Genomic DNA, 26,187 nt, shown 5'->3' with positions numbered 1-26,187 from the left:
TATTTCAATGGGGAGCTGCTTTTTTGAGATGCAGCATGCAGGACTTTTCAATATGCACTACTGCACTCGCAGTAGATTAATGTGGAGAGTCCATAGGAATTAAAGAGAAATATTTTTATTGCATTTTTAGCAGGGAAAAATGCAGACAAAACGCATGAGTGTGAAAGGGCCTTTAGGACAAAAGCAAATTCTTTTACAATCTGATTGTGCCATAGACATCCACAGTAAAGAATGGATACCGCTGCACACCACAAAGGTACACCACCACAAAGCAGATTAAGTTGGCCAAACACCTAAACTTTCAGCTTTCTTCTCTCATGTTTTGACTGTGGAATACTTCCATATTCATACGTTGAGAAACATGAGCATAAGCAGAGTTTGCAATCCTAACATAATTTTTGACCCTTATCTAGTAAGTACACGCCCTTACAAGACTTAAGTTGGCCATACACGTATAGATTTTCGTTTCAAGAACATTCGTTTGATTTTCCAGTCATTAGTGGTGTTAAATTGATGTTCGTTTTCAACAGCAGTGACTGGAAAATTCAAAGGGGTAGGAAGGAACAATTTTCTTGATCAAACAAATTTTTTGGCAGTGTATGTGGTTATCTTTCAGAAATTACTTTATTTTAAAATCGAATGTTAAAAGAAAAAGACCATTTTCAAACTACATTTGTCCATTCATCAGATGTGCAAAGATTTTCATACGACTTTTCTTACGAACATACTTGTCTAAAAATCTACACATGTATGGCCAGCTTAAGTCATAGTTCCTACTATATTAAATTTGCCAGTAAGGAATAATTTAGATTTATGTTTAATCTGTTTTGTTTTTTTTAACTATTGCATATACAGGTATAATTTTGATTTAAACCTGATCAAGTATGTAGTTTAGAGTAATATTTTTAGTCTTGGTGCTGCATTATGCTCAACTCACGTTAACACTTTGGTAGTATCTGTCATCACATGCTGTGTTGCTTTTTTCCACATGTCCAGTGGGGGGCAGTGCAGGAAAGAGAATTGAGAAGACTGTGTCTTCAAACAATGTTTACTTCATCAACTGGTAGTCTTGGTTTTGTGATGGCTTTCTCATCTAAAATGTCTTGACCCATCTATCCTTATTATCTTTACAGTTTTATGGCTGTATACTACAACTGTTAAAGCAATAGGTCAGTTGTGTCCTAGTCAGATTTAAAAACTAGTCTGAAGTAGAGTGTAGGCATGAGCCAGACGTTAGTCATCAGAGCAGGTCAGCTTTGTGGTCTAGATCTAATCGGGAATCAAAGTGATCAGAGCTTATCTGCATTGCTTTGAGACACAGAAGCTAAAACTGATGAAAATATGTCTTATCCAGTGGAGACTTGGGTGAATGATTCTTGACCACAGCTAGTCTCGCTCGTGATACTATAAACGCCCAGAGTGGCCATAGATATCTCTTTCCTATATGTGTCACATGTCTCTTCTCTTATTTAGCAGGTGGTAAGAATGTTCTCTCTGTTTTCCAGTTGTACACAGCACTATGTTCTGTCTCAGCCAATAAATATGTACAGCATGCATGACAAAATTTTATACCTCCGCAGTGGACAAGAGAGTGGTCAAATGTCATTTGTGGAAATATTTTTCCTTATTCTGAAAAACTTCTGCATGTGATAAACATCTATTACTGGGCTGTAAAGGCTTGTCTTTGTCTGGAACAGGCTTGGACATATCTTCCCACAATCTAGGACCTAGCTCCAAATAGTTGGGAGCCAGCTACATTATGGCTAATATGACACCGCTATGTGCAATACCTTGAAAAAGTATTCATACCCCTTAAAACGTGTCACATTTTGTCATGTTACAACCAAAAATGTAAATGTATTTTCTTGGGATTATATGTGATAGACCAACGCAAAGTGGCACATAATTGTCAAGTGGAAGGAAAATAAATGGTTTCCAAAATTTTTTACAAATAAGTATCTGAAAAGTGTGGCGTGCATTTGCATTCAGCCCCCTTTATTCTGATACCTGTAACTAAAATCTAGTGGAACCAATTGCTTTCAGAAGTCACCTAATAAGTAGAGTCCACCTGTGTGTAAATTAATCTTAGTATAAATACAGCTGTTCTGTGAAGCCCTCAGAGTTTGTTAGAGAACATTAGTGAACAAACAGTCAAGGAACACACCAGACAGGTCAGGGATAAAATTGTGGGGAAATTTCAAGCAAGGCTAGGTTATAACAAAAAAATAAATATAGCTATATAGAGCTATAGAAATAAATATATATATATATATATCCCAAGCTTTGAACATCTCACAGAGCACTGTTCAATCCATCATCCGAAAATGGAAAGCGTATGGCAAAACTGCAAACCTCTAGGACATGGCCATCCACCTTAACTGACAGGCTGGGTAAGGAGAGCATTAATCAGAGAGGCAGAGATCCACAGCTCAGGTCGGAGAATCTGTCCACAGGACAACTATTAGTTGTGCACTCCACAAATCTGGCCTTTATGGAAGAATTGCAAGAAGAAAGCCATTGTTGAAAGAAAGCCAAAAGAAGTCCCATTTTGCAGTTTACGAGAAGCCATGTAGGGGACACAGCAAACATGTGGAAGAAGGTTCAGATGAGACCAAAATTGAACTTTTTGGCCTAAAAGCAAAATGCTATGTGTGGTGGAAAACTAGTACTGCACATCACCCTGAACATATTATCCTCACCGTGAAACACGGTGGTGGCAACATCATTTTGTGAGGATGCTTTTCTTCAGCAGGGACAGGGAAGCTGGCCAGAGTTGATGGGAAGATGGATGGAGCCAAATACAGGGCAATCTTAGAAGAAAACCTGTTAGTCGGCAAAAGACTTGAGACTGGGGTGGAAGTTCACCTTCCAGTAGGACAATGACCCTAAACATACAGCCAGAGCTACAATGGAATGGTTTAAATCAAAGCATATTCATGTGTTAGAATGGCCCAGTAAAAGTCTAGACCTAAATCCAATTGAGAATCGGTGGCAAGACTTCAGACACTCTCCATCCAATCTGACAGAGCTTGAGCTATTTTGCAAAGTAGAATGGGCAAAAATGTCACTCTAGAGCAGTGGTTCTCAACCTTCCTAATGCCGTGACCCATTAATACAGTTCCTCATGTTGTGGTGACCCCCAACCATAAAATTATTTACCCAGTAATTATAATTCATGAGTGTCGTTTTTACCTCCAATACTGCTGCTTTCAACACAGCAGCTGCTTTCAACACAGCAGCTGCTTTCAACGCAGCAGCTGCTCTTTACACATCGGAAATATGTGTTTTCTGATGGTCTTAGGGGACCCCTGTGAAAGGGTCGTTCGACCCCCAAAGGGGTCGCGACCCACAGGTTGAGAACCACTGCTCTAGAGTGAGCTGATAGGGACATATCCAAAAAGACTTGCAGCTGCAATTGCAGCGAAAGGTGGTTCTACTAAGTATTGACTCAGGGGGGCTGAATACAAATCCACGCCACACTGTTCACATATTTATTTGTAAAAAATTTTGTGTTGGCCTATCACATAAAATCCCAATAAAATACAATTGTTTTTGGTTGTAACATGACAAAATGTGGACAATTTCAAGGGGTAGGATTATTTTTAAAGGTACTGTATATTGTAACAGCCAATAGTATTCATGTCTCATTCTATGCAGCAGTAGTCTCCAAACTGCAGCCCAGGGGCTGAATGTGGCCCTTTGCTTGCCTTTATCTGGCCCTTGGGGTACTATTCCACCAACTGATGCCAATGATAGAACACCATTCCTCCTGTTGACACCATCAATGGCACTTCTCTTCCCATTGATACCAACAGTGGGGTCTTATTTTCCCCCCCATTAGAGCCAATGATGGGGCATTGTTTATGCCAACTGATAGCGGAGCATTTTTTACTCCAATTGGCCACAGGCCAGACCTTCGTAAAGCCTGAAGGACAGTAAACTGGCTCTTAGAAAGTTTGGCGTCCCCTGCTATACAGCATTATGTACATTCAGAAATCAGTACTGTATATACACGTTATACAGCTGATGTGAAACACAACTCTGTATATCAGCTAGTTATATTCCTTTTATCTCCTATTGCACTATATCTATCTAGAGAGACACTGAAAACAGCCATCTAGATTATAAGGTCAGGCTAAGTTCACACTGATGCTACATGCAGAGAGAGTTGCTATGCTCTGCTTAAAGTGTTGCTAAACCCAGGATCCTGCATTCACTATACCTGGTCTCCCACAGTACGCAGAACATGGAAATGCAATTATTTTAGTAAAATATAAACTGCTAAATTCTTCTCATCAGCAGTATATAGCAGTCTCTAGCAATGCACACTAGGCTGAGCATGTGCAGAGTAACTCCTAGAGCTTTGTACTATCAGCAGATAGATTGGAGACAGTAGAAGGGGAGGATCAGAGAAGGCGGGATCAAACAGCCTTTTTAAACAATGCGACTGGTTAACCTCTTAGGTTCCACAGTCAGTATAACAAGCATGCTTTACTACATATACAGACTGATTTTACTGTTGCGGGTTTAGTAACACTAACAACAATTCTCTGACGCAATCATCTTCTTTTTCTGGCCAGATCATCAAAGGAGCCCTTCATTGGTGCATTGAGGCTTGCAACCTGTTTTCACCATTCTCTATGCAGTGACGCTAGGAATTGGGGAGAGGTTACATATCTCAATGTCTTCATCATTCGAGTTCCACCAAGGGTGGTAAATAGAAGCGGGTTACAAAAGAAAAGGAGGTTCTACCTGCAGCCAGGAAATCACTTACCCCTGGTAAATGCGGCCGCATTTTGCATGGGCACGAGAGCCCATTCATTTGAATGGACTCCCATGCCCCTTGACACGCAGGGAAGAAGTCCCTGCACTTCTAAAAATGCAGCCTGCACGGGAACTTCGGTTCCCAGTACGGTTCCGTTGTCCAGTACGGGCGGTGTGCCATTAGAACTAATGGCACCCACCCACAGGTCCGATTCCCTCTGTTCGGGTGGTGCGGCTGCACGGATTTTCTTGCAGATCTGCAGCAGCACCACATGCACATACTGTATGTGAGCCAAAGCTTATACAGACAGCAATGCTGCTGTGTCCTTCCTGCCAACCCTTACGTTTTTTTTTCTTATTTTTGCAGCCTGCATCACATAGCATTCCAGTTCTAAGTTAGAATGCAAACTATTATCGGGGTGAGGAGACTGCATTACCATGCATCCAAAGCCCACTTTTTTTCTTTTTTTTTTATTTAAAGCGTAGACAAGGTTATGTAAACTCTAACAATAAATTTGCTTTATTTGCTCCCTTTTTGGTTTGTTATAAAACAATTTAACTGTATATTTATCTGTTCAACAAGTGCAAAAAATAGCTGGCTGTTCAGACAGAAATCTAGTGAGCTGATAACTTCCTGTACTCTCCACCTGTGGACTGTTACCAGTTAGCATTGTTCCCTGCTATCTACATGGACCCCAAAACCGCGCTCACTGTTATACAGAAGAGGTGTTATGTGATCCTTATACACTCCTTGTCTTAGGATAACACTTCTCACTATGGTTGTCACTGCAGAACAGGAAGTGTGTTAATGGCAGGATTACCAGGTTAAAAGAAGAGAAAAAAGTGTGTAAAAAGAAAACTGCTAAAGCAGTCACCACATCGAAGGGACCTGTAAGCTGCAATACTATCTGTGTTTTTAGGTTTAGACTTGCATTAATTTGTTTTGTTTATGTAGATTTACCTTCACTTCCTGTCCCATAGACACAGCAAAGGAAGTAAGAGATAATCTCTCCATAGTGAGAGACCTCCCCTTAGTTATCACCACAACATGTGTCCTAATTGGTAGACTTTCACCAGTTGTCTACCAGGATGGCTTGAAAGAGGCTCCTCCCACCTAGCACAGGAAATACAGATCCACATTAGCCTAAAACTAGGCGCAAGTCCAGGGTTCATCAGTATTTGTTTTCTCCGGGCCAGACAGGATTACCTCAAGCTTTTTGTTTTGCTGTCAGGCCTCCGTCCTAGGTAGCGCTGTTTCCTGACTGTAGAACTCCTTATACTGGGGCAGTGTTCCTATGGGGGTTATGGTGCTTGGGAGAGGGTATGGAGATCCATTCTTCTGCAGGTTTTTGTCCAGAGAGGGCTGCCACAGTGGGTGGCAGACCAGGTCCCTGTGAGGTGTTGTGGTGGCCGGTGAGGCCGGGAATGCTGAGCCGTACGTCACTTCCGGTCATTCGATGATGCAGTTCCGGCATTTTCCTTCACTCTTGGTCCAATAACAATAGATACTAGGACAAACCTAACAAGGTCGCTTACCCTCTTCCACTTTATATAAATCAACTATGCTTAAAAAACATCAATTTTTATTATAAAATATAGACAATTATAATATACACCAATGAATAGTTAATAATGAATTTCATATATCTGTTTTATCTCTGTGCATTCTTGGAAATTCTCAATTTCTTTGGGAAAATAAAGATTGAGATACGCACTGATCAGCCATAACATTTTGACCACCCACCTAATATTGAGTAGGCCCCTTTTGCAGTAGGTCTATCTTTTGTACACAGACTTGTGGCAGCTTACTTCCAGCAAAGATCCTGTTCTGCTGCTCATTTGAAGTATTCTGCCATCATTCTTGATTTTTAATACTCACTGAGGTTTATTTGTGCAAGTCATCTTAAATTTTTTTTTCATTTGCTCTTTTTAAATTTGTTTATTTATATTATTCATCTGGCTTACAAAAGTTTGCCACCTCATGCATGGGCATATGAATTTATGCTATATTTCTTTTTTTTTTTCCTACCAGAACGTTTATGCAGAAAAAAAAATGTCTCAAGTATGCGGGTATGGCGTTGAGCATAAATACTTTACTGGTCAGGATATTAATTTATTTTGGCCATTGGAATACATTTATGCACATGTGCATGTAAGTTATGCTCATAAGCTCCTGTCTGAATGCACCTTTTTTTGGCAGGTTTTTATTTCTGCCTGTAAAGGCTCCTCTTAAAGTATGCCTGTAAAAACCTATGTGTATATATCACTAAATAGGCTAACATAGAGGTGTGTTTACAGGCTTAAACAGTGAACGCCTGTATAAGCAGTGTTTTTTTTTTTTTTAAAAGACAAGTTCACCTTTTGTAACATGTTACACCTCTATTTAGGGTGTAACATGTTACTTAAGCACCTGCCTGTACCCACTGTCACAATTTTAAAAATCGAACAGCTGTACAGTGCTCCACTCACACAGCCACGTTATTTATTCACACAGGTCTGTGAATAAATGAATTGCAAGTGCCGTAATGAAATGCAAAGGCACTGGTGAGCACTATGAGTTTGATTCTTCCTGGACTTCGGTAACTGTTTGCCTGTATGGGAGGTACAGGTGGACAGCTGTTCTGAGACTGCAGGAGACTGACTTTCCACCCGCAATCTGCTGATCTTGACTTATTGACTGGTACACTTCACATGTTCCACCCTAGTCTGGCGTGAATTTCAAAGTGAAGTGTTAGTTTGGTTTCGTCTTCCTGTGGCTTCAGTAATGAACACTACAACTGTAACGTGTCCAGTCTTTTACTGACACCTGGCTGGAAGTTTTGTTTTGTTTTTTTAACGTGTTCATAGGATATAAAAACAATTAAATTTTTCTTTAACTCCCTGTCAGTGATACACAGAATAGCTGTAGAGGTGGGGAAGGAATGAACCACATAATGTTTCGTGTCTGGTATCATTTGATTTCCTCCTATTCATAAATTGAGTGTAGCACTGATAAATCTCCTCTCTCCACAGTAATAATGAAGTTCCGTACTGACAAGGGGAGAGACCCGCAGCCCAGCACATTTCAGGAAGACTGTGATCTCTTGCTGCAGATTCGCAATGATCTGCTGGATTCCATGAGTGTTAACCCTGATCACCTGGAAGAAGACTTTGCTAGGTAATTTTGATATTTTTTTGGATTTTTTTATTTTTATTATAATTGAACGTTCATTACAAAACGTGATACAACATTGTTGCCATGCTTTGTTTGCATAAATGTCAATCATAAAACAGTAAGAGCTTGATCACAATTGACTCAAAACATACAGTCATGGCCGAAATTGTTGGCACCCTTGATATTTTTCCTGAAAATCAAGTATTTCACACAAAAAAGGTATTGCATTAACACATGTTTTGCTATACACATGTTTATTCCCTTTGTATGTATTGGAACAAATATAAAACAGAGGCAGAAAAGCAAATATGACATAATGTCACACAAAACCCCAAAAATGGGCTGGACAAAAGTATTGGCACCCTTAACTTAATATTTGGTTGCACACCCTTTGGAAAACATAACTGAAATCAGTCGCTTCCTATAACCATCAATAAGCTTCTGACACCTCTCACCCGGAATTTTGGACCACTCTTCCTTTGCAAACAGCTCCAGGTCTCTCTTATTGGAAGGACACCTTTTCCCAACAGCAATTTTAAGATCTCTCCACAGGTGTTCAATGGGATTTAGATCTGGGCTCATTGCTGGCCACTTCAGAACTCTCCAGCGCTTCTTTGCCATCCATTTCTGAGTGCTTTTTGACGTATGTTTGGGGTCATTGTCCTGCTGGAAGACCCAGGATCTTGGACGCAAACCCAGCTTTCTGACACTGGGCCCTACAGTGCGACCCAAAATCCTTTGGTAATCCTCAGATTTCATGATGCCTTGCACACAGTCAAGGCACCCAGTGCCAGAGGCAGCAAAACAACCCCAAAACATCATTGAACCTCCACCATATTTTACCGTAGGTACTGTGTTTTGTTCTTTGTAGGCCTCATTCCGTTTTCGGTAAACAGTAGAATGATGTGCTTTACCGAAAAGCTCTATCTTGGTCTCATCTGTCCACAAGACGTTTTCCCAGAAGGCTTTTGGCTTACTCAAGTACATTTTGGCAAACTGTAGTCTTGCTTTTTTATGTCTGTGTCAGCAGTGGGGTCCTCCTGGGTCTCCTGCCATAGCGTTTCATTTCATTTAAATGTCGACGGATAGTTCGCGCTGACACTGATGCTCCCTGAGCCTGCAGGACAGCTTGAATGTCTTTGGAACATGTTTGGGGCTGCTTATCCACCATCCGGACTATTCTGCGTTGCAATCTTTCATCAATTTTCCTCATCCGTCCACGACCAGGGAGATTAGCTACAGTGCCATGGGTTGCAAACTTCTTGATAATGTTGCGCACTGTGGACAAAGGCAAATCTAGTTCTCTGGAGATGGACTTGTAACCTTGAGATTGTTGATATTTTGCCACAATTTTGGTTCTCAGGTCCTCAGACAGTTCTCGTCTCCTCTTTCTGTTGTCCATGCTTAGTGTGGCACAGACAGACACACAATGCAAAGGTTAAGTGAACGTCTCTCCTTTTTATCTGCTTTCAGGTGTGATTTCTATATTGCCCACACCTGTTACTTGCCCCAGGTGAGTTTACAGGAGCATCACATGCTTGTAACATTCTTATTTATCCGCAGTTGTGAAAGGGTGCCAATACTTTTGTCCAGCCCATTTTTGGAGGTTTGTGTGACATTATGTCGAATTTGCTTTCTTTCCTCCCTTTTTTTGTTTTGTCCCAATACACACAAAGGGAATAAACATGTGTATAGCAAAACATGTGTTAATGCAATACGTTTCGTGAGAAATACATGATTTCCTGGAGAAATATCAAGGGTGCCAACAATTTCGGCCATGACTGTACATAGCGTTAATGCTAATAGGTGTGTTTGGCTGGCATTTAACATGCCTTAAAAATGCTCCCCAAACACCCTTTGTAAGTTTCTGAGACCTTTGACTAGCCTTACAGGTGCATTAAGCCTACACCACAAACACCTATAATTATCTGTAGTGTTAATGCGCTGAAAACACCTGCCAGCATGTTTGCAGAGCATTACAATAGACTTTGATGGGAGGCGTTGAAAGGCTTCAGGCTCAACATGAGGCTTCCATTTTAACGCGAAGCAATGTTAACGCTTCATGTTTTGATACTGTGTGCTGTCCATATCATTTGCATAGGAGTTTGAGGAGCATTATAAACACCACTCAAATGCCTGCTTTCAATGCCGGTGTGAAATAGGCCTAAAGTGTGTGCACAAAGTAGAAATTTATGTGAGTATACCACAAAACGTAGGCCTAGGCTCAATTGACAGCTTTACAAAAGAAAATAAATCTTTATTTCTCTTATGTTCATTCAAGGAGACAGCTCTTTTATTCTCGACCATAGGATTTACAGGAGTTGGGCACTAGGCAGAAAAAACACAGCACCACCTATGGGCAGTCCTAGTTGGTATATAACCCCCCTCTCTGCTATAGGCAATCCTGTTATTTCTGCCTAGTGTCTTCAGGAGTATGGACCTGGATCGATGCTGGAACCTGTGGTTCCAAAACCTTTTTTTTTTTTTTTTCTTTTTTACATTTTTCTTGGGATATTTCCTGTGGAGATCTTCAATCAACAGCTGTGCTGGGTGACGAGCTGCGTGATCTAGGTCCAGTGGTCATCCCAGTTTAGCCAATGAGCATGCACAGACCGCTAGCTCTACCCCATCCTGGACCAGGGCAGGCCAAGGAGTTAAACATCTCGTGGGGAACGCATATGACCAGGCACCGAATCCGTGTTATCCTGGCCAATAGCCCCCCACTTTGGTGGTGAGGTGAATCTGTCTTTGGAGTATTACCTGCAATCTCCATGGAATTAGCAAGTGGATGGCCTCCTCCCCTCCTAGGAGGGGCATGGGTCCTCCCTGGGGTAGTCGGTTCCGATTCTCTGCCTCCCCCACAGGGTCAGTCTCTTCTACCCCCCCCCCTTTCCCCCTGAACTCTCAGGGCAAATTAATAAGGTGCTTTGTGCCCTGTTTCTAGTCCTCCTGGGCCCCAAATGACATGGGGCATTGCTGCTGGGCTGTATGTGCCTGTGCGCGGTTCCCCTTACCGTGAGCCATGTGTGTTCCCCCCCAGAGGTACACTGCTGGATGGCCTTGGCTTGCTAGATAGTGGGGGGATGACTATGTTCCCTTCCTTTGCTGGGTGCATTTTTTTTTTTTTTAAATATATACACGCTGTTAGGCTCCCCATAAATTTAGGCCATGGCTTTGCAGCCTCCTGGACCTGGTGGTGGTGTCAACATTTTGCTTATGGGCATTCGCCCTTTCTGCAGCCTGATCCCATGGGTGAGGTGGAGCCCTCCTTTGGCTAAGTGGTGCTGTTGGAAGGTGTGTGGCACCATTTTGCTTTATTGCTCTTGCCCTTTCCCTCTCGCCTTCCTCCCATGGTAAGGAGCTCTGCTCAAGCATGTGGGCAGAGGTTACCAGTGGCACTATGGGTTGGTGTTGGCTCAAGTAGGCACTTCTAGGGGTGTATGTCAGCCCACCTGAGGTTCTCCTGTCGCTGTACAAGCATAGGGGGCTTTGGACCTGTCCGACTGTGAGATGCTCCTTCCTGCTGCTCCCTTGGTTAGTATAGCTGTGTCGTGGTAGGCAGACGTGGTCTGAGGCACCGTGCTTGGCACTGACTGCTTCAGCTCCACAGTTCAGTATGGAAACAGCGGCCTGGGTTGTCGCCCACTGCTTTACTGTAATCTGGAATTCTGTTTATGGATTCTTCTGCAAGAGAGGTGGAGGCCTCTGCTTGCTCCCAGGAGTTGGGCTGATGGCTGCACTCTTTCCCACAGTGTGGGGAATGTTACTGGGTGAAGCTACCTCTGAGACTCCTGGGACAGTAGCTGTCCCTTTGAGTGTGCATGTGTTGGCTAAGTAGGGAACAACTGAAGAGTCCTTTTTTGTTTTTTATGTTGTGCTTTGCAGTACATTGCCCCTTTTTTTGCAGGGGTCATTCTGGACAAGTGGACCTCTCCTCCTAGGGTAATCTCTCCTTCTTCCAGGTCGTCTGGTAACTGGATACTGGTGGAGGAGTCTCCCTTCCTTAGCCACTTGCCTTCCAGGCACTTCTACCCTCTTCCTGCCCAGGCCAATTTTGACAATTGCGCGGTCATGCAACATTGTACACGTATTACATTTTTATAAAAAAAATTTCACACAAATAGCTTTCTTTTGATGGTTGGTATTTACGTGCCGCTGGTTTTGTTTTTTGCGTTCTAAACAAAAAAAGAGCAAAAAATTTGAAAAAAAAAAATTCTTTGTTTCTGTTATGAAATTTGGAAAACAGGTAATTTTTCTCCTTCACTGATGTGCGTTGGTTAGGCCGCATTGATGAGCAGCACTTGTGGGCGGCACTGGTGGGCACTTGTGGGCGGCATTGGTGGGTGCCACTGCTGGGCACTGATCATCACTGTCCTGATGATTAGTGCTGATCCCTTCTCTGACAACTGCCGGTTCTCGGCGGTACTTTCCTCACGCTGTGACAGCGTGAGGAAAGTGCAGCCGATAACCGGCAGTTGCATTTCCCGGTGGTCAGTGTGTTGTAGGACACAGCGATCATGGAGATCGCCAAGTGCGCGCCTTGGTGGCGTGCAGGAGAGCGCGTTCTGGGAGGATGTCATATGACTCCCTCCCAGAACTGGCCGGCCGCAGTGAAGCCGTCATTCGGCTATCTGCGGTCGGCAAGTGGTTAAAGATCCTGCAGACTTCTGGGCAGCATCTGTCTTCCTTTCCTTCCTATAAGTGGCCGCTTCGTTCCTTTGACTCTTCTGACAAGGGTTCCATGGCCTTCCTGTTTTCCACGGATAGCGCCTTGCGCCCTTGGATCCAGAGGTCCACATAGTCTGCTGACAGTTTTCCTCTCATTCCAGACAAGTGGGTCCATGATATGGTAGCATTCGGCTACAAGATTATATTTCATTATCTACTGGAGAATTCCTTCCCTCCCTCTTCGCCTCCCATCATTTTAGTTTTTGGGCCTTGGAGGGGGCAGTACAGGATCTGCTAGTCCAAAGTGTGTTGGTCCTTTGTGCCTAGGACAGAACGGCTCTGGGGCTTTTCACTCTAACCTGCATTCTGCAGTCTCCAATGGATGCATACTTGCTTGTTACTGTTTACGAGGGACATTAGTGGTCTCTCTGCTTGGGAGTGGGGGATGCACACTATCATTTTTGGCCATTTGTCTTCCAAGGGCAGCATAGTGGCTAAGTGGTTAGCTCTTCTGCCTAGCAGAAGGTTTTAATCCCACGCATGGCATCCCTGCCTGCAGTTTGCATGTTGTCCCTGGGAGTTCCTTACACATTCCAAAGTGGCCTTGGCTCCCCGGATGTTCTCCAAGATGTGGGCTCCATCCCTGGCGTGGCGGAGATACCGAGGGATTAATGTGCCGGATTATCTGGATGCCTGCTCTTGTGGGCTGTGTGAATGGACACCATGGAGATCATGATGCTTTCTTGCTAGTGTTCAGATTGTCCTGGCCTTCTGGCAGTCTGCCATGGCACCTGACCTGGAGTCTGGGGTATTTGTGTCTGGTTCTTGACTAGGACCAGGCCAGGGCGTTTCTTCTGGTGGACAATCTCCAGAAGCTTTGGCCTGTGCTCCAGTTGCTCTTGTTCTGCGGGCAGTCGTCCTTGCAGTCAAGCATAGAGGCTCTTGATCGGATGGTGTCTAAGAGACAGTTCCGTCTGCGCAGTCTCCTGTTAGAGTTCTGCATAGGGTAATTCCCTTCAAGTGTAACTTGTCTGTGGCCTCCTTTGACAACCAGATGTGTCTGGACCAGTTAATAAGAGCCTCCCTCATATATGGCTCTGGGCTCTGACCCTGCCTGCTGGAAGATCCTTTCTCCCCCTCCACTTGACTGCTGCCTCGGTGGACACTAGCCTTTTTGGCTGGGGAGGAATCTTAGCTCTGCGATCAATGTGGGACCGTTGGTCACTGAGGGGAGGCTTGCCTACCCATCGATGTCATGGAGCTACAAGCGATCGGGTTGTCCCTGGAGCACTGGATAAATCTTCTCCGGGGGCCCCGGTCAGGATCCATCTGGATAACACCATCACAGTGGCCTATATCGCTCATCAGGGCTGTATGAACCATGTGGCACTGGACACATTTTGCGTTGTGTGGTGTGTGAGGCAGGTCATTCTGGCTTCCTCTGCCATGCACACCACCACCATCCAGAATCGGCAGGCATATTGTCTTGGTTGTCACAGGCTAGATAAAGGTGAATGTTCCCTACACGTGGACAGTTTGTCATCAGATCTGCCTGTGCTGGGGGACCCCCAGCAGCGCTCCTCTGGTGTTCTGTATGCTTGAGTGGGTACTACAGTTTGTGACAAGAGCGTGGGACTCCCTTGGCAGTTACAACATCTGTTTTGTTGAAACCATGGCCTGGTATTGCCTATCGAGTTGCTCAGTCTCTGGCTGCGCTGGATAAAGGAAGGGGGAGTTCTGGTTGCCCTAAGCCTCGTCGTCCGTGGTATGTCGCCATGATGTAGCTGGTTGCAGACACTCCCTGGTGGTTGCCTGTTTGGGAGGATCTCCTCTCCCACGTTCGGTTTAGCACCTTTCTTCATGTCTCTGGCTAGAGGCATGGCTATTACAAACTGTTTTTGTGGGACACAGGATTGTTGATTCAGTGATCCCTTCAGGTTGCAGGCGCTCATGTCTACCCTTTGGAATGTGTGTCCTGCACCTGGAAGGCTTGTTTTGGTTGCTATGCTGCTCTGGATGGCTATCCACGTTCATTCTCGTTAGCTCGGTTATGGGCCGCCTTTGATGGCGCATTAATAACCCCTTTAAGGTCAGGTTGCTGTCCTTTGTCAGCGTTCAGTGGCCATGCACTTTTTATTTGTACCTTTTTTATTGTGCAGGTTTGTCATGTGGCACCCCTTGTGCATCCCTGTCGCCACCATGGGGCTTGCATTTGGGTGTTTTTTTTTTTTTTTCGTTCAGGATGCCTCCCTTTAAAAGTATACAGATATTCTCCTGTTTTTCTTTTCTCACTAGGTTGCCTTCTGGTCACCATAGTCTGCACTGCTGGTGCCAGTGCTGGCAGCCTTGTCTTGCACTTCATCTTATCCATCTTGTGTCCGCGGTTGTCCCATTCTATGGTAGTTGCGTTGCTGTCCTTGGATGTGATCTTGGCGGTTTGGTATGTACCTGTTTGCTACTGCCTCCTTCTGGAAGTCGGCTTCCTTTGTTTTTGTGCTCACAGATGGCCCAAGACAGGCCTGATGGCTGCTGCTGTCTCTCGCTACAGTTGTGTCCAAAATTATTCAACCCCCACTGAAATTGAGTGTTTTGGCCAGTTTGACATTGCTTTTGATCATTCAGTCATCTTGCTTACATTTACATTAAAGAGGCACTTGTAGGTCAGACAAATATAACATAACAGTTATAATGAAATAACCACAAATGTCTTTTCTGTGCTCACAGCATTATCAGTTTTATTCAACCCCCAAGTGACATTCAATCTTAGTACTTAGTACAGCATCCTTTTACAGTTATAACAGCTTTTAAACGTGAAGCATAGCTTGACACAAGTGTCTTGCAGCGATCTACGGGTATCTTCGCCCATTCTTCATGGGCAAAGGCCTCCAGTTCAGTCACATTCTTAGGCTTGCGCACTGCAACTGCTTTCTTTAAGTCCCACCAGAGGTTCTCAATCGGATTTAAGTCTGGTGACTGCGATGGCCACTCCAAAATGTTCCAGCCTTTCCTCTGCAACCATGCTCTAGTGGACTTGGAGGTATGCTTGGGATCATTGTCCTGTTGAAAGGTCCAACGTCTCCCAAGCCTCAGGTGTGTGACGGACTGCATCACGTTTCCATCCAATATCTCCTGGTACTGAAGAGAATTCATGGTACCTTGCACACGCTGAAGCTTCCCTGTACCTGCAGAAGCAAAACAGCCCCAAAGCATGATTGACCCTCCACCATGCTTCACAGTAGGCAAGGTGTTCTTTTCATCATAGGCCTTGTTCTTCCTCCTCCAAACATAGCGTTGATCCATGGGCCCAAACAGTTCTAATTTTGTTTCATCAGTCCACAGAACACTATCCCACAACTTTTGTGGTTTGTCCACATGGCTTTTGGCATACTGCAGTCGACTCTTCTTATTCTTTGGAGACAGCAAGGGGGTACGCCTGGGAGTTCTGGCACGGAGGCCTTCATTACGCAGTGTGCGTCTTATTGTCTGGGCTGAAACTTCTGTACCCACATCTGACAAATCTTTTCTCAGTTCCTCAGCAGTCACACGGGGACTTCTCTCCACTCTACGCTTCAGGTAGCGCACAGCAGTCGAAGTCAGCATCTTCTTTCTGCCACGACCAGGTAGCGTTTCAACAGTGCCCTTTGCCTTGAATTTGCGAATGATGCTTCCTAAGGTGTCTCTTGGTATGTTTAACATCTTTGCAATCTTCTTATAGCCATTGCCCTTCCTGTGAAGAGAAATCACCTCTTCTCTTGTCTTCCTGGACCATTCTCTTGCCTTCACCATGTTTGTAACCACACCAGTAAATGTCTAGAAGGAGCTGAGTATCACAGTCATTTTAAAGCTGCCTAATTGGTGCTTATTATGCTTGATTGCTGCTCGGTGACATCCACAGGTGTTTTCAATACCTGATGGAAAGCACCTGTATGAACCTCTGTTCTTCAGAGTGGTAGTCTTTAAGGGGTTGAATAATTGTGGCAATGAAGAAACCACATAAGAACCATTTACTACTGTATTACATAAACAATTGATGTCATTTTAGTTGCATTTGGGTAGTTACAACGTCCTTGTAGGATTTGATTCTGAATACAATTCCAAATGTACACTATAGTCCCTAAACCCCTTTACAGCATTGGGGGTTGAATAATTTTGGACACAACTGTATATTCGATAATTCTATGCCATGTGGGTCGGGCTCTTTCCTTAGCTGTTGGGCATATTCCACCAGCGCGCCTAGCACCTTTTGTAAGTTCTGTTTTCAGGAGTAAGTGTCTCAGGTTTGAAGGTGGCTGCTGGTTTTTTTGTGCATAGCTTTACCACAGTTTTTGGAGGTTGGTGGGTTTTGTTTCCTGTTTTGGCCACAGATCTTGCTGGCTTCTATTTACAGCTACTTGTTGACCCATTGGGGTGTTTTCGGGTGGTTGGCACGCTTGCTTGGTTGCTACGGTTGTTTGTGATTTGCCCAACCCTCTTTGAGGCACTGCTTTGAGATGTCCCTATGGTCGACAATAGGAAGAGCTGTGTCTGTCAATGAACGTAAGAGAAAACAGGATTTTTGTTACTCGCCGTAAAATCCCTTTTGCTGAGCTCATTGATGGACTCAACTCCCACCCCTCTATTGGAAATATACTTCTGACACTGCTTTGTAACTAGACTGCCTATAGCAGAAAGGGGGTTTTCTACCAGCTATTACTTGCCCATAGGTGGTGCGGTTCTTTTTCTGTTCAGTGTCCTACTCCTGTAGGTGGCACTATAAACCCTATGACCAAGAATAAGAATAGCTGTGTCCGTCAATGAACTCAAAGGGATTTTACACTGAGTAACAAAAAAAAAATCCTGTTTTTTTTTTTGTGTGTGTTTTTTTGTGCCATGTGACCAACTTTCAAATCTTGTTGGCTTTTTTTTTTTTTTTTTTTTTTCCAGTCAGGATTTTTGTCCTGGCATATTAGCATTGTATATTAAAGTGTTAAACCCAAAAGCAAACATTTATATTGCAGCCTACCATTTCTGAGATGTGAGGTCTGCATTAGTTTTTTTCTTTTTTTTTTTTTTTTTTTTTTTTTTAAGCTTCTTATTTTTCATCCTGTGATCCAGCCAGTAAATATATTTTTGAATCGAACAAGCTGTCATGCACATGTATCTTTTTAGGAGGGTTAAGACAAACCATTCAAAACTGACAGCGGTGCTTACAATGATCTACATTTGATTTTTTGATTTTTTTTTTTTTAATGTAAAACCTTTATCCATTAAACTTCTTGCTGGAACTACTTGTGTGAGCTGAAGTTTGGCTTCATGTTTGATGGATTGGCATATTTAGATACATTAACACTCCCCTCCTAGACTGATAATGCTGCTGTACAAAAGTGCCCACTGTGCTCCTTCATCCATAGTGGGGGCACTTTAGCCACCTCCTTACCTGGCCAATTCTGACACTTCTCTCATATCATATGTAAAAATCAATGGGCTTTTTCCTAATATACATGTCCCCATTGCCCCCCCCCCCCCCAAAAAAAAAATTAAAAAAAAAACATTTTTGGGGAAAAATACACTTTAATTTAAAAAAACAAAAACAAAATGTATAACACAATTTTTTTTTTTAAATATGAAAGATGTTACGTCGAGTAGATGTTACATCGAGTAAATAGATAACCCAACATGTCATGATTTAAAATTGCTCACACCCGTGGAATGGCACCAAACTACGGTACCTAAAAAATCTCCATAGGGTGACATTTTAAACATTTCTACAGGTTAACAGTTGCAATACCTCACGTGTGGTTTGAACACTGTACATATGTGGGTGTGACCTAGATATGCCTTCACTAATGCACGGGGGGGGACAAGGGCACTTTAATTTTTTATTTTTTTTAGTCTTATTAGTTTTTTTTTTGGTTTTTTTTTGTGTACACCTTTTTAAAAAAAAAAAAAAGTTTTTTGATCACTTTTATTCCAAACCAGTAAACAGTGACAGGTCCTCTTAATGTAGAGATCTAAGGTCAATAAGATCCCATATCTCTCCTCTACAATGTAAAGCATTAGATATATAAAAAAAGTATTTATCTAATGCTTTAAAGAAGAAAAAAAAAGGCAGGAACCAAAAGTGACATCATGGTCCTCCTAGGCCATAGAGATGAGTGGAGACCATCTTTTCTTCTCTCATCTCTATGCCCAGCCGCCGCAATCCTCATGTTGCTTCTTGTGCTCACCGATCATCCAGATAAGCCCAAGAACCACTGGAAAGCAGCAGGGGGGGGCCTAAAAGTGTTTTAGCGGCAAATCCACCGCTCAGACCACTTTAAGCAGTAAGTGAATCGCCGACTGAAAAAAACAATACAGGGGTGATGGCACCTTGCTGCAGCCATAACCCCGGTGTTACACTTCCAACCGAAGATGTATTTTTTACTATGGCCCGGTTGGGAAGTGGGTTTAAAACAGGAGGTGTGTTACTGGCCAGATCACAAGGTGAAGACCGATGAGGGGGAAAAGAGAAAATGAATGCAGTCACCACATCCAAGGATTAGTAAGCTGCAATAGAATACATGTTTGCTTTTGAGTTTGGGTTTAATACCACTTTATCCCTTCTGCATATTGAAGTTCCTTTTATAATCTTCCTAACTTTTTTTTTTTTTCTTAATTACGTCTTTTGGCGTTAGACAAATATTTGCTAAAATATGGTTGACAAACGGTTGTCTCTTCTCTACTCAGGATACATTTTTCAGTATAACCTTATATATAAGAAGCCAGATGAAAGGGCAATACAAGCGCTCATGTATTGTGCATGTTTGAAATACAATGCCACTCAATACAGTGCAAGGTCCCCTAGTAGGCATACAGTGCATTCATAAAGTATTCAGACCCCCTTCACGGTTTTCAATTTTATGTTGCAGTTTGATATTTCAGTTTAATTTTTTTTCTCATTAATCTACACTCTGTGCCCCATAATGACAAAGTAAAAACAGAATTTTAGAAATGACTGTGAATTAAAGAAAAAACTGAAATATCACTTGTACTTAAAGTGGTTGTAAAGGCTCAAGGTCTTTTACCTTCATGCATACTATGCATGAAGGTAAAAAAAAAAAAACCTATGTGTAGCAGCCCTCCTAAAGCTTACCTGAGCCCCATCTCAATCCAGTGGTATGCATCAGAGCCTCGGCTCTCCCTCCTCATTGGCTGAAACAGCAGTGGTAGCCCTTGGCTGCCGCTACGGTCAGTCAGTGAGCCAATGAGAAGAGAGCGGGGGTGGGTCTGAGCTGTGCTCCATGTGTGAATGGACACACAGAGCAGCAGCTCGTGAGCCAGTCATAATATGCTGCTTACTATGGGGGCACTAGGCAGGAGGGGGTCCAGAAGCGCTGGTGGGGGACCCGAGAAGAGAATCAGGGCTGCTCTGTCCAAATCACTGCACACAGCAGATAGATATGACGTGCTTGTTTAAAAAAAAAAAAAAATCTGCCTTTAATATCACTGAGTATTCATATCCTTTACTCAGTACTTTGTTGAAGCACCTTTGGCAGCAATTACAGCCTCAAGTCTTTTGTATGACACAACATGCTTTGCAAACCTGGACTTGGGGGAGTTTCTGCCATTCTTTTCGCAAATCCTCAAACTGTCAGGTTGGACAGGGATTGCCATTTTCAGGTCTCTGCAGAGATGTTCAGTAGGGTTCAAGTCAGGGCTCTACCAATCCTGGTACTGTTGTCCAGAAAGGGTTTTATTTTTACTGCACAGTCCCACTAAAGGTGGGAGAAGATCACCCATACCTATTCTTCAAATATTTCTTGGAGGAGAAACCTCCACAACCTGTTAGCACTGCCTTTTTTCCCCAACTAGGAAAATTCCTTTTATTTTGGTACTAAAAAAATCTATCAAACTGATGTTCAGCAAGGCAGTTGGTGATGTATACTTTTCTTCTTTTCCAGCTATTGTTTTTCTGAGATGGCACCTGTCTGTGCAGTGGTGGGTGGTGTTTTGGGTCAAGAAATCGTGAAGGTAAGTATAACATGCAGTAGGCATACACAATGTGTGTTTTTTGTTTTTTCACATCCTGACAATGTCTTTTATTTCTGTTTTTATCCAGGCCCTGTCCCAACGAGATACCCCACATAATAACTTCTTTTTCTTCAATGGGCTTAAGAGTAATGGCATTGTTGACTGTTTAGGTGGCAAATGATTTGGAGGATGCTCGTTGACTGTTTTGGAGAGTGTAATGGGATATTTGCAAAGATTGGACCAATTTAATGGCACTATTCATATGCTTTACCTCACTATTAAAGGACAGCTCCACCCAAAGGTGAAATTGTATTTTTTTTTTAGATGGGCACTGGTGTGTTAAATTACCTGGCTGCTTCATATTTCTTTCAGGGTTGCTTTTGAGAAGCAGTGAATTATTTTTCTACCCTTCTACAAGTCCATAATGAAGGTGCCACTCTCACATCTGACCACCTAGGTGTTTGTGTCTCACAACAGGATCAGTGAAGGCAGTGTCACTCAATCATTTGGCATTTTGTCTGATGGGTAACTGGGAATTCTGAGGAGGATATCTCACTAATGGAGTCTCAGATATATACAAGTTGGCATATTCAGTTTGCCAACAATTGTGTAAACTGATATCTGTTTTGGGTGGATTTGTCCTTTTAATGTAGATGAATGGATTTGTGAAGAAGGTAAGCAAATGAAATCGGGCTTGTTGAAGTGGGTATTTCACCCTTACCTGGGAATTGTAATGCCAAACAGTCAATAATCAAGGCTGCTCCATTATTCTGTGCATGCTTTATGTACAATGGTTACATAACTCCTTTGTTGCCATTGGACATCTGTTTAAAGAGATCCTCATTATGCAGCGGAATTCTCTTAGAGGCACACCATTGTGACTATGTCAGCAGTTTACTGCATGACAGCAAGCAAAAGTTAGGCAATTACTACTGTTATAGTGTGGGATCCTCCAGATCCAGTACTGCAAAAGCAACTGGATAAGCGGTTATGTCTAAAACACCTACTTGGTGTTTTAAGCATAAGCCCCCCCCCAAAAAAAAAGTGTTTGACTATTGAAATCTTGGCAGATTTATTTCTGCTGCCTGACTGATTCCTGCTTTTCCTGGAGAAACCTTGCTCTTTGGGGCATTTTACATAAATCGTGAAGGACCCCAGCCAGGTTGATTTGAATAGGACAATTTGGGTTAGCAGACCCGAGATGTGTAGCTTACAGTAATGCTTCTATCGCACATCAATGCAATAGATCTGGTGTGGACGAGGTTCTTAATAGAAAAGCTTCATCTTCCTGTTTTGCAAATTGAGTAAAATGTAGTCTGGGGTGCACATGCACATACGAAGGCACCCACAGGTGGTCTTGCTTTACACATTTTGCAGCTGTCCTTACGGATTACAGATGACTATCAGGTGAATCTCGTGCTGTTGAAGGCCTGTGAAATTTTTTCTTTTTTGTTCAGGTTACTGGGCAAAAAAGCGTTTGGACCGAAGTGTTCTGGCTCTATTGCTGTGCTTAAGGTTCAGTTTTGCCTTATCTGATTCACCCACAAAAAGACAACGCCACACATAACTGTGTGAGAAATGGCCACTTAAATGAACTGGAAGCTTCTGTTTTGGAGATGCCAGCTGTTGACGTTAGTCTCTGCCCCTTCCACAAGCTTACAGTGTAAGCATCACCTCCTTGCAACTATGCTTTCTAAATCTTTTTTAATTATGCATTATAGAGAATCCAATGGGGGGGGTGACAAAATCAACTGTTACAAAGCCACTGGTGCTTTCAACAGAAAGAAGGCAACGTGATTCAATTTCCCTGTAAAGCCACATTTGTCTGTTCTGAGTTGGGTTTGCTTTTTAAGGCTGATTAATGAATGTTGAAGAGAAATATCTGTTGCTCTAAGAAAACAGCAGCGTTTGGTGTGATGGTAAAGCTGGAATTTAGCTTCTTTTTCAAGAGGCAAAAACCATATTTGAATACCCATGCCGTTGCCATTCAGCATTGTACCACCAGCCTGTTAAAAGAATGATTGCAAGTAATGTGTAATGTTTTGGTCTGATGTCTTTTTGTAATGACATGTTAAAAGTATATTTTTTTTTTTTTTACATTTTTTTTATCTTTAATAAATACTTGTTTGTGACGTGTGGCTTTATTTTTTTTTTTAAGATTATAACTGTAAATACTGTAGGAATCGCACTTAAAGTGGAGCAAACAAGTCCCCAATTCTTTAGACCCCTTCACAAGGTAGTGGAACAGCAACAATCCAGAAAGCAACAGTTTATTAAAGCATGGACTATTAATGCTGCAGTTTACAGCTTTAGGGCTCATTCAGATGTGTGTCTGCATGCAGTTGACCTATAGAAGTGGATGCAGACCCAGCAGCTACATGGACACAGCCTTATGTAAAAATCTGACAATCGTGCAGAAGCGGGTGCACGGAAAAGGATGCAGAGATCTTTCAGGTCTATGCACCCAATCCTGTTTGCAGCTTGGGTCGGATTCAAACAAAAAAAGGCACATGCATGAGGAATTGATGTCAGCGCCCATCTAAATGAGCCTTTACAGTTTAGTCCGGCTCTGTGAGCTGACACGCATACAAGCTGAGCAGCCTAGCTTGGTCCAGCCAAGCCTAATCAGCAAACTTGTTAGTTAGAAATCAAAACGTGGTCTATGGAATTGGGAATCCACCTGCTTGTCAGGATTCCAAGTGAAGCCAGCCCCAGTACAGGTTTTATAAAGATAAAGCTGCCTCCGCTATAAGGACTAGATGGTTTTACTGTGAATTGAATATTTACATAGTGTATGATGTTTGGTCATAAACCATTCCAGTCCACTTCAATAGATTATGCAGCCACCATATTATAATACACATGGAACCAAGCGGGTCAGTGCATACCCTGGGCTATCCAGTATAGTAGGCTGTAATGCTATTTATACAGATGCAAAGAAATTTCCCTTAACACAGTCAGTTGGTTATGGTGTAGAAGGAAATGTTTGGCACGCTAGGATGGCGGACATGCAATTAGTCATTGGGGGACAAAATGAATTGCAGCTAGCCATGTTACTATCGGTCACTTCAGCTTACTAAGGGTCGAAGACTTTACTCTACCCCATGTGACAGTACCCCTAGACAGTATAGCTAGATTGATCAAAACACACCCTCAACCTGCTAACTGGACGATGAAAGAGCAGCAGCACACTGATGACGTCATCTATCACTATGAATAGACATTAACTGAATATACAGTCAGGTCCATAAATATTGGGACATGGACACAATTCTAACATTTTTGGCTCCATACACCACCACAATGGATTTGAAATGAAACGAACAAGATGTGCTTTAACTGCAGACTGTCAGCTTTAATTTGAGGGTATTTACATCCAAATCAGGTGAACAGTGTAGGAATTACAACAGTTTGCATATGTGCCTCCCACTTGTTAAGGGACCAAAAGTAATGGGACAGAATAATAATCATAAATCAAACTTTCACTTTTTAATACTTGGTTGTAAATCCTTTGCAGTCAATGACAGCCTGAAGTCTGGAACGCATAGACATCACCGGACGCTGGGTTTCATCCCTGGTGATGCTCTGCCAGGCCTCTACTGCAACTGTCTTCAGTTCCTGCTTGTTCTTGAGGGCATTTTCCCTTCAGTTTTGTCTTCAGCAAGAGAAATGCATGCTCAATCGGATTCAGGTCAAGTGATTGACATGGCCATTGCATAACATTCCACTTCTTTCCCTTAAAAAACTCTTTGGTTGCTTTTGCAGTCTGCTTTGGGTCATTGTCCATCTGCACTGTGAAGCGGCGTCCAATGAGTTCTGAAGCATTTGGCTGAATATGAGCAGATAATATTGCCCAAAACACTTCAGAATTCATCCTGCTGCTTTTGTCAGCAGTCACATCATCAATAAATACAAGAGAAGCAGTTCCATTGGCAGCCATACATGCCCACGCCATGACACTACCACCACCATGCTTCACTGATGAGGTGGTATGCTTAGGATCATGAGCAGTTCCTTTCCTTCTCCATACTCTTCTCTTCCCATCACTCTGGTACAAGTTGATCTTGGTCTCATCTGTCCATAGGATGTTGTTCCAGAACTGTGAAGGCTTTTTTAGATGTCGTTTGGCAAACTCTAATCTGGCCTTCCTGTTTTTGAGGCTCACCAATGGTTTACATCTTGTGGTGAACCCTCTGTATTCACTCTGGTGAAGTCTTCTCTTGATTGTTGACTTTGACACACATACACCTACCTCCTGGAGAGTGTTCTTGATCTGACCAACTGTTGTGAAGGGTGTTTTCTTCACCAGGGAAAGAATTCTTCGGTCATCCACCACAGTTGTTTTCCATGGTCTTCCGTGTCTTTTGGTGTTGCTGAGCTCACTGGTGCGTTCCTTCTTTTTAAGAATGTTCCAAACAGTTGTTTTGGCCACGCCTAATGTTTTTGCTATCTCTCTGATGGGTTTGTTTTGTTTTTTCAGCCTAATGATGGCTTGCTTCACTGATAGTGACAGCTCTTTGGATCTCATCTTGAGAGTTGACAGCAACAGATTCCAAATGCAAATAGCACACTTGAAATGAACTCTGGACCTTTTATCTGCTCATTGTAATAGGGATAATGAGGGAATAACACACGCCTGGCCATAGAACAGCTGAGAAGCCAATTGTCCCATTACTTTTGGTCCCTTTACAAGTGGGAGGCACATATGCAAACTGTTGTAATTCCTACACCCTTCACCTGACTTGGATGTAAATACCTTCAAATTAAAGCTGACAGTCTGCAGTTAAAGCACATCTTGTTCGTTTCATTTCAAATCCATTGTGGTGGTGTATAGAGCCAAAAATGTTAGAATTATGTTGATGTCCCAATATTTATGGACCTGACTGTATACACTCACTGGCCACTTTATTAGGTACACCTGTTCAATTACTTGGTAACACAAATTGCTTATGACCCAATTACATGGCAGCAACTCAATGCTTTTAGGCATCTAGATGTGGTGAAGACGACTTGGTGATGTTCATTGAACATCAGAATGGGGAAGAAAGGGGATTTAAGTGACTTAACATGGCATGGTTGGTGACAGACGGGCTGGTCTGAGTATTTCAAAAACTGCTGATCTACTGGAATTTTCATACACAACCATCTCTAGAGTTTAAAGAGAATGGTCCGACGAAAACGAGAATCCCCAGTGAGTGGCAGTTTTTTGGACGAAAATGACTTTGTCAGAGGAGAATGGGCAGACCGGTTCAAGATGATAGAAAAGCAACAGTAACTCAAATAACCACATGTTACAATCAAGGTATGCAAAATACTATCTCTGAATGCACAACACGTCGAAACGTGAAGCGGATGAGCTACAGCAACAGAAGACCACACCGGGTGCAAATGTACCCTACTTCCAGCAGGATAATGTCCATGTCACAAAGCTCAAATCGTCTCAAACCGGTTTCTTAAACATGTCAGTGAGTTCACTGTACTCCAACGTCCTCCAGTCACCAGATCTCAATTCAATAGAGCACCTTTTGGGATGAGGTAGAGCGGGAGATTCGCATCATATATGCAGCCGACAAATCTACAGCAACTGTATGATGCTTTCATGTCAATATGGA

General features: G+C 42.8%; 1 protein-coding gene across 1 annotated transcript in view; it reads left to right on the top strand.

The window, feature by feature from the left end:
- SAE1 (SUMO1 activating enzyme subunit 1) overlaps positions 1 to 22,707 on the top strand; it is a 90,318-nt gene extending 67,611 nt beyond the window's left edge. The window contains exons 7-9 of the mRNA XM_089652012.1: positions 7,777 to 7,921; positions 20,506 to 20,575; positions 20,664 to 22,707. Of these exons, the coding sequence (XP_089508138.1) occupies positions 7,777 to 7,921; positions 20,506 to 20,575; positions 20,664 to 20,756 (308 nt within the window). The 3' untranslated portion in view covers positions 20,757 to 22,707. The remainder of the gene's footprint in view (positions 1 to 7,776; positions 7,922 to 20,505; positions 20,576 to 20,663) is intronic.
- Positions 22,708 to 26,187: the final 3,480 nt, after the last annotated feature.

This window comes from Staurois parvus, unplaced genomic scaffold (genome assembly GCF_062004578.1).
Source record: "Staurois parvus isolate SC_StPar_1 unplaced genomic scaffold, SC_StPar_1.0 ptg000668l, whole genome shotgun sequence".
Lineage (NCBI taxonomy): Eukaryota > Metazoa > Chordata > Amphibia > Anura > Ranidae > Staurois > Staurois parvus.
Note: the sequence above shows the minus strand (reverse complement) of the source record. Positions and strands in the feature narration are given on the sequence as shown.